At 38.7% G+C, this 16280-nt stretch overlaps 1 protein-coding gene across 2 annotated transcripts; it reads left to right on the top strand.

Annotated features, from left to right (window-relative positions):
* The first annotated feature begins 4793 nt into the window (after positions 1–4793).
* Positions 4794–11529, top strand: LOC118807562 (potassium voltage-gated channel subfamily A member 10). Of its 2 annotated transcripts, none has more exons than XM_036569597.1 (2): positions 4794–4891; positions 9662–11529. In XM_036569597.1, exon 2 carries the CDS (start codon positions 9850–9852, stop codon positions 11527–11529), a length of 1680 nt encoding a protein of 559 aa, XP_036425490.1. In that variant the 5' UTR covers positions 4794–4891; positions 9662–9849. The 2 variants fall into 2 exon arrangements, with proteins under 2 accessions (XP_036425490.1, XP_036425489.1); XM_036569596.1 differs by lacking the exon at positions 4794–4891 and adding an exon at positions 7705–7719 and having other exon boundaries at positions 9838–11529.
* Positions 11530–16280: the final 4751 nt, after the last annotated feature.

Raw genomic sequence — 16280 nt, 5'->3', positions numbered from 1 at the left:
TAACGATTCAGCAAGATAGAGAGCCAAGCAAGGCTGCAGTATGGATTTAGTGCTCTCTGTCTCTCTCTGTCTCTCTCTCTCTGTCTCTCTCTCTTTCTTTCTCTCTCTCTCTCTCTCTCTCTCTCTCTCTCTCTCTCTCCCCCCTCTGGCTCTCTATGTGGATTCGTGACTGAGGAAGCCATTCTGTTAATCTGACAAACCCTATCCTGCTGGCACAAGTTCTGCTTGAGTTGGCAAGGGTGTCCGGACTGAAATACAGTCAGGCACCCTATGTTCAGAGAATTTCGGCCTCAGAATGAGAGATTTGTCCTGGAATATGATGCTGTATTAATTGCCTCCTTCCTCCCTTGCATTTCAGCTTGGCTCGAATAAAAACCCTGTAGCTTTGGTATTTGACACAAGAAAACTGTCAACTTTGGTTGAATCAGCTCAATAAAAAAATTGACTCATGAGTTCATTCAGCAGGTGCAGCAAGCCAAAGTCAGGCTTTGCAGTGAAGTGTGATTTTTTTAATAATGGAACAGAGTCAGAGTTCTTATTTTAAGGCCCACATTTTCTACACATTCTAAGTGATGCTCTGGATGAGTTCCAGACAGCTTTAGTGCGATGGTAAGAGGCTCGTGATCTGTAGGAGGACTTCGGTGAAATCTTTGCACCAAAAAAGCAATGCTTTGAAATTAATTAATTTAATATGTACACGATTTCAAAATCATTTAAATATATCACATCAAAACAATGGGCCTCATTCGCCAACCATTCTTAAGAAGAAATTTCTGCTTAAAACCTACTTACGCAGTTGTCACAAAGATTCTGACATTCACCAATGTCAAATTTGGGATTTGTTCTTGGACAAGAACAGAATCTACACACACTCAAAAGCAAAAAGGTAAAAACAATTCTGCGCTTTAAGAACATGTCATGAATCTGACGTAGACTTTTTTTTAGGACCTTTGTAAAGAACACATTTAAGACAAAACTCAGGAAGATATTGGAGAATGAGGCTCCAAGTTTACTTCTCATTGACTTCCATTGGGTAGTGTAATATATTTATGTGGAAATGATGCATATTTAAACCACGTCAATTCATTTAATAACTTTTTGTTTTACTGTACGTAAGAAAAGCTGTGCTAGTTTTAGACAGTTTGACTGTTCAGACTGATCCTAGATCAGAGGTGAAATGCAGGGGAGAGACATAAACATGCCTCAAAGAGCATCAGTAACAGATATCTATTCGGTCCTTACTGCTACTTCTAACACACCTTCTCATCCTCCCACCGCTAATCAATATTTGGGTGACTTTCAACTTTTCTTCATCTTATGAAAGATTCACCATGCACAAGTCAGCATTTCAGTGACCTGGTCAAAACCTTTACAGAGTGAGTGTTTAAAGAGCACATAGAGATTTATTTAAAGAATCTGGACAATGTGCATACATTGATTTTTCTTCAACCCCTTAAACTCTAAGGACAGGTCCAGACTTTCATTCCTCACTCCTCATGACTATACACTACATAGCAGTTTGTAGTAGTTACCAAATAAGTTATATTATTCTGGATGATGTTTCATAATGGATGTATTTCTTCTAGTGCACAAAGTCTTATTGCAAGTATAGTGTAGCTCTGTCATACAACAAATATGACAGGTATTTCAAATATTGCAAAGAAACATTTCTGTGTTAGTGACTGATTCATCAGATTATCTTTCATCTGTGTTTACAAGATCTTCATGGGATTATCCACTCTCTCTAGCATAAACTGAACACATAGCTAAGATAATAGGCTCCAGTAATATTTGGACAAGCTTTGAGTTTAAATCTTTAGTCAACAAGTCAGCATCCAGTCTGTAACATCTGTAACATTCAAGTAAAGAAGATACTTGAATGTTTGTTATGAGTTTCAAATGTCTGCATTAATCTAAAGAGTTGGTATATTTCTGCAAAATGCAAATATAATTTGATGCTAACATAACATTGAAATCCCTGTTGCCAGCCTATAGCATTATAACAGTTAAACAAAACCTACTATCAAAGCAAGTTTCTGCATGAACCTACTAAAATCTCAGGCTTATTAGATACTAATTATAGGTATTTAGTAACTACAGGGACTTCAATGCAAACTGGTCGAGCTATTCTTAGGCTTCAGAATTGTGTAATAAAACGCTGGGCTCACTGGTAGTCCTTGGCCATTTAAGGGGTTAATGCATTGCTTTGTAATGTAGTGGTCACACCCCTAGAAAAACAGGAAGAGAAAAAGCATAAAGATAAAAGTGTGTTTTGTTTGTTTTTGTGGTGTTAACGTTATGTCCCTTGTTTTTACTGTTAGTTTAGGGAACAAGAAGTGGTGGATCTGGGGTCAGAGACAAGCTTTCTGACTGAGTTTTAGCTTCACAAAACCTAACAAACACATATGCAGTTAACTCATTTTACAACAGCGTTTAACAACTTTATCTGGTATTCTAGGTTAAGATTCTCAGGCTGTGATTAATCTTTGTATGTGTGTGAATCAATCACATGAGACACAAAGAGGAGTTGCCAAAGAAGAAAAAGGAAATCATCCTACCTAAATGTGTAAAAAATGAAGGATTATATCAGTTAAAAAACAATGTTTTGCCACTGCCGCCAGGGTTACATCAAACTGAACTTAAAGTTAGCTGGGTAAGCAAGAAATACTGGATTTGAAATCTGTATTGAGAATGCTGAAAAGCTTACCTCCAAAGGAGCTATAAGCAATAGTTAAATTATTAAAGTGTCATCAGAGTAATTGGTTTGTTATGAGATGTTCTATTGTAGAGAAGTTCAGAATGGTGGTGATAGGAACCAGATAATGGGCAGTGTAAAACGGTGCTGTCATACTACAAGTGTGACAGGTATTTCAAATATTGCAAAGATTACATTTCTGTGTTAGTGACTGAGTCATCAGATTATGTTTCATTTGTGTTAACAGGCTCTTCATGAGATTATCCACCCTCAATAGCATGAGCTGAACACATAGCTAAACCAGTGGGCTTCAGTAATATTCGGACAAGCTTTGAGTCAAGAAGTCAGAATCCAATCTGTAACATCCTAGTAAAGAACATACTTGAATGTTTACTTTGAGTTTCAAAGCATTAATCTAGAATATATGCAAATATAATTTAATGCTAACATAACACTGAAATCCTCATTACCAGGCTAGCAGAAAAAAGCATTTCAACAGTTTCTGCATTAACCTCTTAAAATCCCAGGCTTATTATGGACTAAGGCATATTATTCAGTAACTACAGGGAACACTTTTTGCATAGTTTAATCAGAGTAATGTAGATTGCTTTATTGTGAAATGTTCTATTCTAGAGAAACTTAGAAGTGGTGGTGATAGTAGCCAGATGGCTAAAGAGTTTGATGCCTCTAAAAGCTCCCTCACAAAAAGTTAAAGTTTTGGGGTTTTCACAGTCACCTTTCCTCTGACGTCATCACAAACCAGAGGGCTGTTATTGGTCATTTTGCACGTCAGTCAAACAGCCTCTTCCTGACAAGCTAGGCAATTTTTGACGATAGGCAGAAGTTTTAGAATAAAACATATTTTTAAAAACACATTCATGGTGGAGAGGTACATAAAAGGTGTTACAGGGAAAAACAGTCCCCAAAGAAAGAAATAAAAGATTTTTTTCCAGATTTACCACTATTTTATCAATACCAAGTTTACATACAAAAGCTCACAAGACACATGCAGGTTTAATGGTCATTTTGGACAGTAAATGAAATGCTATATTTGGGTTGTAGACATTGTGACCTCTGGTTCCTATCAACACCACTGTAAAGAAATCTGTCAGTAAGTTTCTGTACAAATGAACCAAGTCAAACCACTCTGAATGACTTTGTTTACATCACTACGGATGAAATACGCAGAAACTTTTGAAAGATCAATGGAATTCCCCCTGACGTCTCAGTACTATTAAAAATAAACATAATCTCTAGATTGTGTAATTAAATCAAAACCTAATAAACAAACCAATTGGAAAAAGGATAATGGATAATAAGCCTTAAAGTTAATAACTGAATAATAAGCCTAGAAGAGTGCTGATTTCTGGGTATTGGCAAGAAGCTGAGCGAAGCGTTGACGAATGGCACTTTCCTTTATTAACTCAGTGAAACAGAATGGCAGAGCACAGACTAAGCAGTTTAAAACCTTTGGCTGTGTTTTAGTAGCTGCTGAGCACTGCTGCAGATGTGAGTGTGTGTGTGTAGAGTATTGTGTGTGTGTGTGTGTGTGTGTGTGTGTGTGTGCGTGTGCGTGTGTGTGGGTGTGTGTGTATGTGTGTGTGCGTGCGTGTTTGACAGGGATGTTGGGTGCCGAGTCAGATCCCCTGGGTTGGGAATGGAGGTAGGGGCTGATGTGGGGTGGGGTGTGGTAGATGAATGTGTCTGTGTGTAAGTGTGTATGTGTATGTGTGTGAGCACCCTGGAGATGTTACACTGTTTGCTTACTCTGCAGGAGCTCAGGTCTCTCCGTCCTTTCTTTCCTCTCCATCCTGCCGAGGATCCTCAGAGGCGAACTGGCTCCAGCGCTGAGGGTCTCTCCTCCAGCCCCCCAGCAGCCCCCTGCCCAGGGACACAAAGAGGCTGAGGGGGGGACACTGGGTAACCCCTACAAAAACAACTTTCAAACTGAGTATAATGCAGGTAAGCATGTGTGTGTGTGTGGATGGGTGTGAGTGTGGGTGTGTATCTGACTGATGGAAGCCATGGCTCTCAGGTTACTCAGGAGGCATAAGATTACTGAGGGAGAGCTTTAACCGATCCCAGAGCTGCAGGGATCTGATTGTAAGGCAGGCTGAGGGAGAGGAGAGAGAGAGAGACTCAGGCCACCTGGAGCTACAAGCTCATACAGAAGCACTCAGTCCAGGGGACGCCCCGGTGAGTATTCTTCAGACCCCACCCTGGCAGAGTATGTGTGAGTGTGCTTGCTTGTATATCGTTGCTGTCCAAAAAAAGTACCTCCATTTTTTTCTACTTTTATTTTTCTACATCGGTTTCCATTGTGTCAAAATTTTATGATGAATGGATCAATGGAAATGCTCCAAAAATACTTGGAAAACATTAAAAGTAAAGTTACCATTTGGGATTTTTTGGGGGGCAGTGCAAATATGGTGGAGTGTGGTTGTAATGGCTTTTTGGAGATTAAAAGACTTTTAATTGGTTGGCTTGATATACTGGTTTATATCATTAGCTACTTTTAATTGTTGATGGATTTAGAGACCTGCTGACCAGTCCAGACTTCCATTGTTCAGTCTTAAAACTCAATAATAACTCATTGTTTTATATATAGTTTCGTAATAATAAGCCTTAGGGTGTGGCTGTCTATGAAGTATGAAGTTTAAAGGGTTAAAGTAGTTTGCATATGCAGTAAGTAGGTTCATTGGAAGCTTATTTTCAGAAACTAATGTCTGTTGTAGTTGTATAGTAGTATGTTTGCCGGTTCTCATCATGCTCAGAGCTCAGTTGTCTATGACTGATAAAACTGAAAAGTCAGATGATTTGTATGTTTATTCGTAAAGTTTTCTATGATGCATCCTTTTTGAATGTTTAGTGCTCTAAGAGAATGGACAGTGTTTTGCACTGAAGGTTAACTTTTCTCTGTAACACTTTACTTGAACTCTGTTATATAACATTGACTTAATCATGTCATAAACGTGGTCTTATGACAGATGTCATATGTGGTCATGAGTTGTTGTGACAGATTTTGCTCAATAGTATAATAGTGTCATGCTATCATTACCAATAATTGCCAAGACAGAAGCCATAGAGATTGATATTGTGAAAGTACATGTCAGTGTTATATAGTAGGGTCATTATTACTTTTTCCTCTGGTTTGCAAAGTCTTTTTTCTTCTATGTGGTAGAAAGTCTATGAGTCTATGAAGTCCATGAAGTCTCAATAGAATCACAATCAAGTTTAAACTGTAGTTTTTGTGATCAAATTAAAACTTTAATAATCCAATGAAAAACTGGAAATTCAAAAGGTAATTGTACATGAACAGGAGACAAAGGCAGATAGAAATCAGAATCGGAATCAGCCACACTTTTTTATGCTCGTCTAATTTCCATGTTCCCTTCTTTCATAGCAAAAGACCTTTTGCACAAATTGTAAAGCTGCATGAGTCTCCCTGATGAAAAGGAATTTTTGACAAATGATGTAACAGCATGCAAAGTACTCACCGTCCTCTACGGTACAGCGGCGAATGTGTAGTCAGCAAATAATACCAGATGTGACCAGTATAAAAACAATGGCTTCATCCTTGTGCTGTATCCAGGGAAACTTTCCCACCCTTTTATGATCGATGCTCTCTGATATGCACACACAGACTCTCCATAAAGGGGTACAGATATCATCTCTCCATGTGATTTTCACGTCTTCAGCAGTTTCCCAGACCAACAGCCGCAGGATTAAGATAGATATTAATGTCACCTTTCTCGTCCTCCTATGTAAAACATGCTGAACTCATGGTCAATAGATTTCTACAAACCACACTTTACATTTGACTTTGGTCTTAGTATAGACTGCACTCGCATAATCGAGACAGTGAGCTCTGAAGTTTTCTCCAAACTTGATGAAGAAGAGATGAAGCCGGATAAGCCATCTGCTGTTAAAATGCACAGTTTGCAGGTCTACCCTGCAACAGCACGTTAGAAACTTTGTCCTACAATGTTGAATTTGTTAGTGTAGTTATTGTTATGTCAGTATATAGGGCTAATATTATTGTATATAATATTTTAATAACGTAAAAAACCATGGATCATTTGATCTATTAATAGTTTTGCATATCTGGTAACACTTTATTTCCTTTGTAGATGTTTTGTAGATGCTTAAATTGCCTTTAACTTGCATTTGAATAAATATCTATTAAATTTACCTAGCCTTGAACCTAACACTCCCTCTAACCCTAACATAAACCTCAACCCAAAACCAAATCCAAACCCTAACCTGCTCCATTGGTTTACCAGACAGTTTGTTAATACTTTGGCCATCTGTAGATAGTCTTTCAGTGGCTACACAAATAAAGCGGGACCGCCTTTTCTGAAAATCTGGTGAGAGCTCAGTGTCCCACTGATGGCATCAGTTGTGAACTCCAGAACATTCAGGATCCCATGTTTTGTAAGTTTTCTTAGTGAAAATAAATGAACACATCCTTTACCAGGAATAGAAATTTTAGTGCATATTTTTTTTAATTTAACATATTGGAAAAAATAATAAAAACTAAATGTAAACATGCACAGGGCACATTTCAAGTGTTATTTTTCCCAGAGTGTTAAATTCAGCAAATAAACAGTGATTGTGCATTAAAATGTACAGAAGTATGTTATCTGTTATATGTGTAGAGTTATTTTCACTTAGAAAGTCAACAAAATATGTTTTTGACCAGAGGTGCCTAAACTTTTCCATGATTCTATATACAATAAGTAACTCAATACCTTAGGTTTATTACATTATATGCTTTGGATTTCTTGTATTGGCATAAATCTGGATAATCAGATTTTTAGTGAATAAATCTTGTTTTTAAGATGGATTTTAAGACAGCATCCTGCCTCACTTCCTGCACAAAAATCCAGCCAAACTTAACACACAGCCAGAAACTTCTGTTCCCTGACCAGACAAACTTGTGCTCAATTTAACCCCTTAAAACCCCAGGCTTATTACATACCAGGGCTTATTATTGAGTAAGTACAGAAATGTCAGTGCAAGCTGTTTGAGCTAGTCTTAGTTTATAATGTGTAATAAAACTTTGAGTCATTTAAGGGGTTAACACACTCTAAGTGTGCAAGAGTGGAGACGGAAAAATAATAATTGTCAAAATGATGAAACTGTCAGCAATGTATGCTTTCTCATATACACACACTCTGTCTTTAAGTGCTCTTTACTCCAGAAATACACAACACATCTAAGTTAAAATATATTGTGAAAATATATTGCAAATTGACTACAGACATTATAAGATCATTTCTAACCAGAATTTGCCAAAATAACTTCTAAAATCAGTTTAGACATTCACAAGCAAGTAAGTTACAATGGTTAAGGAGACTGGAAACATAAGATTGTTTGTTTCCTTCGTTGTCTGTCAACTTACTGGCCTTTGTGTGAGAGTTTAAATGAGACTATTTAGAATCATCAAACATGTAAACTTTATCGTACATTTCCTCATTATTCCTAACACCAATACAAGATCATTAACAACTATACCTTGAGAATGAAGACATTTAAACAGACGGCAATGTAAATAGTCAATAAATTGATTTTCCAGAGGCCAGGGAAACAGTGCAATTTGTTTATGCCATTGTAACACACAGTTTCAGTCTGTTGTGTTTTGTCTAAAATAGCAAACCCAGGACTTTCTGTGAAATATTATACTAACAGTGGATGGACATGCATTTTTTGCTAACAACAAATAAACTAAGATCAATTTTGCCAACGCTTAAAAAAACATGGCCACATGAAAGCACAGCGTCAGTGTAACTCACCGATCTGACTACAACAGTGGAAAGGACAGGCCTTGCTGTATACTAATAGGGTCAGTGGAATATCAGGCAGAGCGAAGGTGAGAGGTGTCAGGTGCATTACTGTGCAGTGTCTCTGCACAAGTTGTCATGGAGCCAGTGGCTTTTCTCTTTAGTTGCTGCTGGTTTTGCGGTGTCAAATGCTAAGCGGGCTAGCTGTTTAAATCCACTGTTTAGGCTATGGTTACCTGTCTGCACTAAACTCTCTGGAAAATAGATGGCTGAAGATAAGGGACCTGAACCAGACCTCTGGTCTGCACTCTCACATTCAACTTTGGCTGAAGGTAGACCCCAAATGGGAGAACATTAGAGAAGTGACCAGACCTCTCTTTCATTCTTTATCCCGAATTAAAGACCGAGGAGCTGCTAACACTATGTATGGTGGTTTTTATATGTAGTGAAATAGTGAATAATGAGAATATGTGGATGATTGTGTGTATGTGTCCTAGATGTGACTGTACTTACTCAAGATTTAATCTGTGCCTTGGTCTATCAAGAGTCCTTTCTGCTGCATGATGACTCCCATTAGCCACATATTGTTGCCACCAAGTATCTCCAAAATGGCAACTTTACAAGAGAAAACAAGCACGTTCTGTACTTTTAATGCAAGTCAATGTAAAGAGATTTTATTCCAAGCAATTTTTCCAAAATTACTTACTTGGGGGTTTTAGACAGCAACAATATGCTTTGTTGGTATACTTGTGTCAGGCACTAGCACTGAGCTGTGTATGACAATTAGGATAAAAATACACATTTGGATTTTTAGTTTGCAGGCATGCTTCGTCAGTGGACACAGCAGAAAGAAATACCCATGCAGTTTATTTTGAATGCATTATTGATGATTGTTAAGGTACATTCAAGGAGTTTTCAAGGAGAGCGCAAACACAATAAGCTTGTCTAACAGGAATACAACAATGCCATAATCAATAATAATCCATACCTGCTGGAAAGAATTAGTTTATTCGTGTAAATTAGTTAGTAGACAAATTCTCATGTTTGTTCCTCGATATTCATGGCTATGCAGAGGGGTTTGGATTAACTTAGTTGAATGCTCTAGTTGAACACTACTTGTAAGTCCAGCTATACCAGCTGGGCAGTGACACAGCTGTTCTGTTCTCTTTGTCTCTGTCTGCAGATCAGGTGACGGTGTCTTGGGATTCGTCTCCCTGCTGCAGAACAAGCCAGAACAAGCCTGGATCCCTCCCCGAGCCTGCAGCGATCTGAACTGTACAGTGAACAGGCTGGTCTGTGCTCGTGGCTACCCCTTGGTCATTCATCCTGGCTTAGGCAGCTCAATTGTACCCCGTGGAGGGGAAGGAGGTCATGGAGGTTCCACTGGTCAACTTTGAGAACCTGGATGACATTGGAATCAACCTGGGAGACCCTAGTGATTCGGGATATCCCACTTCACCCACTTCAGAGGCACCGGAAGCGAACCAGATGACACCTGGCATGAATTCACCGACACATTCACCGCAGAGGCACAGACAGCATGGGAACATGCCCACTTCTCCCACGACACTCACAAAGAAAGGGACATCAAGCTGCAACAGTCTCGTCTCTAACTGGAAGATACTTATGAACAGTGAAGGTAGTCCCGGTGAGGCTCTCTTGGGCAAGGTGGCTAAAGACTGTTGTGAGGACTTGTTTGGGGAAAAGCAGAAACTTGAGGAGGGTGACCAGAGGGTAGTCATCAATGTCTCAGGAATGATGTATGAGACGACACTCAAAACCCTTAACCAGTTCCCTGACACCCTGCTCGGAGACCCTAAGAGGCGGATAGACTATTTTGACCCAATGAAAAATGAATATTTCTTTGACCGCAATCGTCCCAGTTTTGATGGAATCCTGTACTTCTACCAGTCTGGGGGCAAGATCCGGCGACCAGCAAATGTGCCGTTGGATGTTTTTGCGGATGAGATCGTGTTCTACAGGCTGGGCCACGAGGTGATGGAGCAGTTCAGGGAGGACGAAGGTTTCATCAGAGAACCTGAGCCTCAGCTACCGACAAGTGAGCTTCACCGTCAGTTCTGGCTGCTGTTTGAGTACCCAGAGAGCTCTAGTGCTGCCAGATCTGTGGCATTAGTGTCTGTTCTTGTTATCACTATTTCCATTTGCATCTTCTGCCTGGAGACTCTCCCAGAGTTCCGTGATGATCACGAATTCACCCATGAAATTGTTAACTTGACCCGTGATGCTAATGGCACACTCTTGTCCCCAAGCCCTCTGCCCAAAAACCGGGAATCAGTCTTCACAGACCCCTTCTTCGTAGTAGAAACCATCTGTATAATCTGGTTCTGCTTCGAAGCAGGAGTGCGCTTTGTTGTGTGCCCCAGCAAAAGCGAATTTTTCAGCAACATCATGAACATGATTGACATTGTCTCCATCATGCCCTACTTCATCACAGTGATCACTGAGCTGATGGCCACTCAAGGAGATGATGCAGCAGCTAACCAGAACATGTCCCTTGCCACGCTTCGAGTCATCAGACTGGTGAGGGTCTTTAGGATCTTTAAGCTCTCACGTCACTCCAAAGGACTTCAGATTCTGGGCCAGACCCTGAAGGCCAGCATGAGAGAGCTCGGCTTGCTCATCTTCTTCCTTTTCATTGGAGTCATCCTCTTCTCCAGTGCCATTTACTTTGCTGAGGTTGACGAACCTGAAACGCAATTTGTGAGCATCCCAGAGGGTTTCTGGTGGGCTGTGGTCACCATGACGACAGTTGGCTATGGTGACATGTGTCCAGTCACCTTGGGGGGTAAGATGGTGGGCATCCTCTGTGCCATCGCTGGAGTGCTGACCATTGCTCTTCCTGTTCCTGTTATTGTTTCCAACTTCAACTATTTCTACCACCGTGAAACAGAGCAGGCAGAGAAGCATGTCATGGATGCAGCTGCAGAGGCGGCTGCAAACCAGAAAAATTCTGATGAGAAATATGAGAGCACCTACTCTCTGGACAAGAGCAATGGGAATTGGCAGATGGAAAAAAATGGCATTCCTTGAGAAATGTAGTGCTGCTAAATTTAGCATGAGTAGCAATAATAAGACTGAGCAACAATGCACTTAGTTTTGGATTGATAAATGCATTATTTAGATTTCCACTGATGTATTTAATGCTATGCATACAATTACAGAACCTCAGAAATGATGCAGATCTGGCCAAAGGGTGCTGGAAACACCTCAGAAACATAATGATGCTGCACCTCAAAATCTCTTAGGTAGATCTGCCATATAAAGGGTCAAAGACATGGAGTTTCCCTTTAAAGCTTTCTATGCAGCTTAACAGCAAAAGAGACTAATAAGAACTGAACCAAAACAAAAACAGTCAGAAGTTACTTACGCAACATTTTGTGAGAAACCGGACTGCAATTGACTGAAGCTTTTAACTGATTAGAAATTAGGTGCTTGTTTTGCAGAGCCCCTCAAATGAGCATTACGGAGTCATGAGTCTGCACTCTGAGCCTCCTCTCACCACTGCACTTTGCTGAACGTGTCGTTTCTTTAGAGTTTCATGCTGACATCACCTTTGACATTGCTGCTTGTGAGACGAAAGAGCTTACATCAAGCTATCGTCCATCTTTCAATGTCACTAAACGTCCCCTCTAACTTGTCTGCCCTGCTAGTTATCATCACAGCTAATCAGGCCTGTTACTTCATACTGTATCCAATGCTAGTGTGCTATATTTACATGACCCACTATGTCACGGCAGCATCTGCTGGTTGTCCCACATTTGCACAGGTGTTGCTATTCGTATCAACATTTACTTAAAATGTGGAGAGCAGCCTGTAGCCTAGAATGTTCCAAAATTTACAGTGAGGAGTTTATATTCAGTTGTATGCAAGGTTTGGGCACCCCTGCTCAAATGATGTGAAAATAATAATACATCCTCTACAGAGAACATCTGCACATTTTAATGCACAATTATGGTTTATTTGCTGATTTTAACATATTGGGAAAACAGAAAACATGGCCTGTGCAAAGGTTATGGCACATTTTATCTTTTTCTAATATGTTAAACACAAATAAATATAAACAATGCACTTCATAGCCAGAAAAAAGTCATATTTGAGCTCCCTGTAGAGGATGTGTTGACCTATTTTTTACACAAAACAAAACATATAATTTGACATTCAAACTTTGGCATATGACTGTAATCTTCAGTGCCTACTGTGAATGGGTGAATTGTGCATGACAACCATTTAATGTAGGTATTTCTTGAGCTGGACAAAGCACCATAGCCTCTCTTCTCTTACTGCTGGTTTGAGTCGTCTACTTAAAGATACAGTAACTAGCACTAAAGACTCAATTCCATGTAATTTAGCGAATGTAGGGTTTGATATTTATGATAGATCTCTACACAGATATTAGTTGATAGTTCACTGGCCTCCCAATATGCACACAGAAGATAGTCACGGCTGAATAGCACACAGCTTGCATGAGGTGATCTCCATTAGTGATAAGCTTACAGAATTACCTCTAAGACTCCAATTTGTAGATACTCTTAGAAACGTTTCTTTAGGCAGCTTTTAAATGGAAGAGAGAAGTAGCATCTTTTAACTGCCTTGCATCAGTAGAGTTTAGCTGATCTGAGTAAACATTCTTATTTATGACCGACAGCATGGAGGCACTGCGCATGGTCTGACATACCGTAAGAACAACCAAGGCAGTTTGAAAAATGTAAATATTACAGAGAAAAAAAGAACTGCATTTTTATATCATCTAAGCAATTGCTTCCAAATGTTTGCATCACAAAGCCCTTTTCATGGTATACTTGATCTGAAACATACAGTATAGAAACACAGTAACACTTACAGACCCATCGTCTTCGTCACGATTGTCCCACTTCCCATGCATGGTGGCAGTTTGGCTCGTCTTTTTTCCCTTTTTTTTCTTCTTTTTTCATCATTTATTAGTATTTGTGGTCAGACTTGGCACACTTTTTAGTGAAAGTTATTCGATCACATACGACTCTCTTTAAACAAATTTCTGACTATGCAGTGGAAACTCCTTTTTTGTGATTACTGTCCTTTTTGATTATTCGCATATAATATCTCAGACTTGCACATTTTTTGTAAATAGTACCTTTTAAATGATATGCAAAAATGTATATCTATAGATGCTATTTAAGGCAATACAACAAAGCACTTTCAAGGGAAGCTAGAATTTGAGTTTTCCACCAATAACTGAGTAATTTATACCAGCAGATAATAAAACATTCAACAAATACAGAATATAACTTCTAAAATTGCAAGAATAAATTTACAAACGACCATCAAGAATATCAAAAAATGCATGACAAACCACGGGTTTGTAATGCTTCCAAGCTGATTAGAGAAAAGAAGTTTCTGAAGAATATATTTCCATTGACAATTTTACATGACGAAACACCTGTGCATGCGTTTCATGAGTCAGAATGTGTCAGTATTTACAAATTCATAAAAAAAAAAAATCATTCCTTAATTGGCAAGTCTTGAGAGGATGTCTTTGAGTCGAATGACAGAAATGACACAATGTAATAAATAGTTTAGGGTTTTGAAGTCATAATAGCATTTAGCATCTCATGAATGTATGCAATGGCTGTATAAATTTGATCATATAAGCACTATATTTTATTCATGATATTCTGAGTGCCTTTTATTAAACATTTATCCTGTTTAGGAGGCTCCTTGTTTGGTTTGTTTGCTGTACAGTAAAAGTATTTTTGTGTTCTCTATGTGATCTATAGCTACTTATTTGTTGTTTGTAAGTCGAATTAGTTATTTTTCTTATTCGTTAAACTTCTGTTAGTGATTGTCGGGGTGTTTGAAAGCGTTCAAGTCAAGACAAGTCAAGTGGTCCTCATTGTCATCCCTCAGTATAAATTGTGAAAATTGGAACAAAAAGTCATTCTTCAGGCCACATGGTGCAACACACAACAGAAGTACAAATGCGTACTTTTCACCTGGAAAAACTTATTTAAGGTGCACAATTGGACCTTAAAACCACTGTTGTACCTTTGAGGGAACATTTACATTGTTTGTACCTTGATGAATGACGTAACGTACCTGCACAGAACCTTTATTTCTAACAGTGTACATGTAACTGAGTAAATGTAAGTGGTTGCTGGCCACCTCTGCTTGCTGAGAGAGAGAGCCTGTGAGCCAGTGTCTAAGATTTTTTGGCACGGCGTGTGGATTTTATCAGTGACAGAGACAAAACACAGCTTTGGTGCACAATGAGTGAGCATTAATCTTTTATTACACATTGTGCATCTCTGCGTGTCTGAAATAATCCCAGAGAGCTTGTTGTCAGAGAGAAGCACTGCTGGTAAAGGTCAGCAGGTTTTGAATGCGGTTCTGTGGACAGAGTTTCTAAATCATCATGAATGAAAAAAACAGTGTTTACACAGAAGCAGCAGCTGACCCATGAAAACTCTTTACAGCTGCTTCATTTTTGAGTGGCATTCTTATTGAGTTCAGCGAAATGCTCTCGATGGCCTTCTCTCGGGCTGTCTTGAATTTTCCTGGTGCGAGTGAAATAGAAAACCCACATCCGAACTCACACAGCAGCTGACATTGCAGCTTTTTCTTCCTGAACCCTGTTTTGATTGGGGTGCAGTGCTTTGCTTTACATTACGTATAGCCTTTGGCCATTGACTGAAACTGTGTGACTGTGCTGAGGCAGGACATTTAGATCTGGGTTTTGCGTTACATTTATGATGGTCTGATTGACCCGCAGTTTAACAAAATTACATCATAAGCAGGGTTTACATGCCTCGGGGGTGGTCGAAGTTTAGATCCAAAACTTCTCCAACACAGTAACTTTTCAGGAGAAGGAAAAATGAAGAGCTTCATTCCAAAATTCTGTATATTCATTTGTATTTCTAATTCTGAAAAGTATAACAGCTGATGTATAATGAAAAAATATATTTTTATTTCTCTTATAAAGATAGTATTAATCATAATATAGCACTGGTATTTGTTGTATGTAAAGCTCACTCCTAAAAACATATATCAGTAAAAAAGAAAGTTCTTCAAGTGGCCTATTATGTATTTTGGAATAAAACCCTTCAAATATTCTTACATTAAAATCACTTTAATGTACATTAATATGATGAGATCCAACTCTAAGAAATTTTGGCCCTTTTTATTAGTCTGTCCATCATGTAATGTAGTATAATGTTACATAATGTTAACCTCTTAACAATCCAGGTTTATTTCATAATAAGGCTTATTATTACATTAATACAAACTAGTGGAGCTATTCTTAGCTTATTGAGGTGAGTAATAAAACTTTGGATTGTTAAGGGGTTAAAGGGAAGCTGGCATTTTGAAATAAATGTAAAAAATAAATAAATAATTATGTAAATAAAAAATAAATAAATAAAGGTTTTATCAGCAAATGCATGGTGACAATGTAAAGATATGATGATAAAAGACAACCATAAGACAACCATGCATTCACTAAAAAACAATAGTGCTTTCCCTTCATGGAAAAAAATACTAAAATGTGCTTTTTTGAATGCAAACACTGTTGCTCTGGTGATATTCACAAGGGTTCATCTTAAGTGCCTTTAGCAAAGGGATATAACTACCATACACTGCAATTCTCATTTTTTAACCCCCGTCTTGGCTTCAGGCTTTTTCATTTCTCTTTAAGCTATAAAAAGGCACAAATATACACCTTCCCCCTGGGAAAGTGAATGCAGTGTATATTTTAAAACTCATTTAAGGCTAGATCTTAAGGACCATGCTGTACCCTTTCAGGGTTTCAT

Source organism: Colossoma macropomum, unplaced genomic scaffold, assembly GCF_904425465.1.
Source record: "Colossoma macropomum unplaced genomic scaffold, Colossoma_macropomum, whole genome shotgun sequence".
Taxonomy (NCBI): Eukaryota; Metazoa; Chordata; class Actinopteri; order Characiformes; family Serrasalmidae; genus Colossoma; species Colossoma macropomum.
This window is presented reverse-complemented; position numbering and strand designations above follow the sequence as displayed.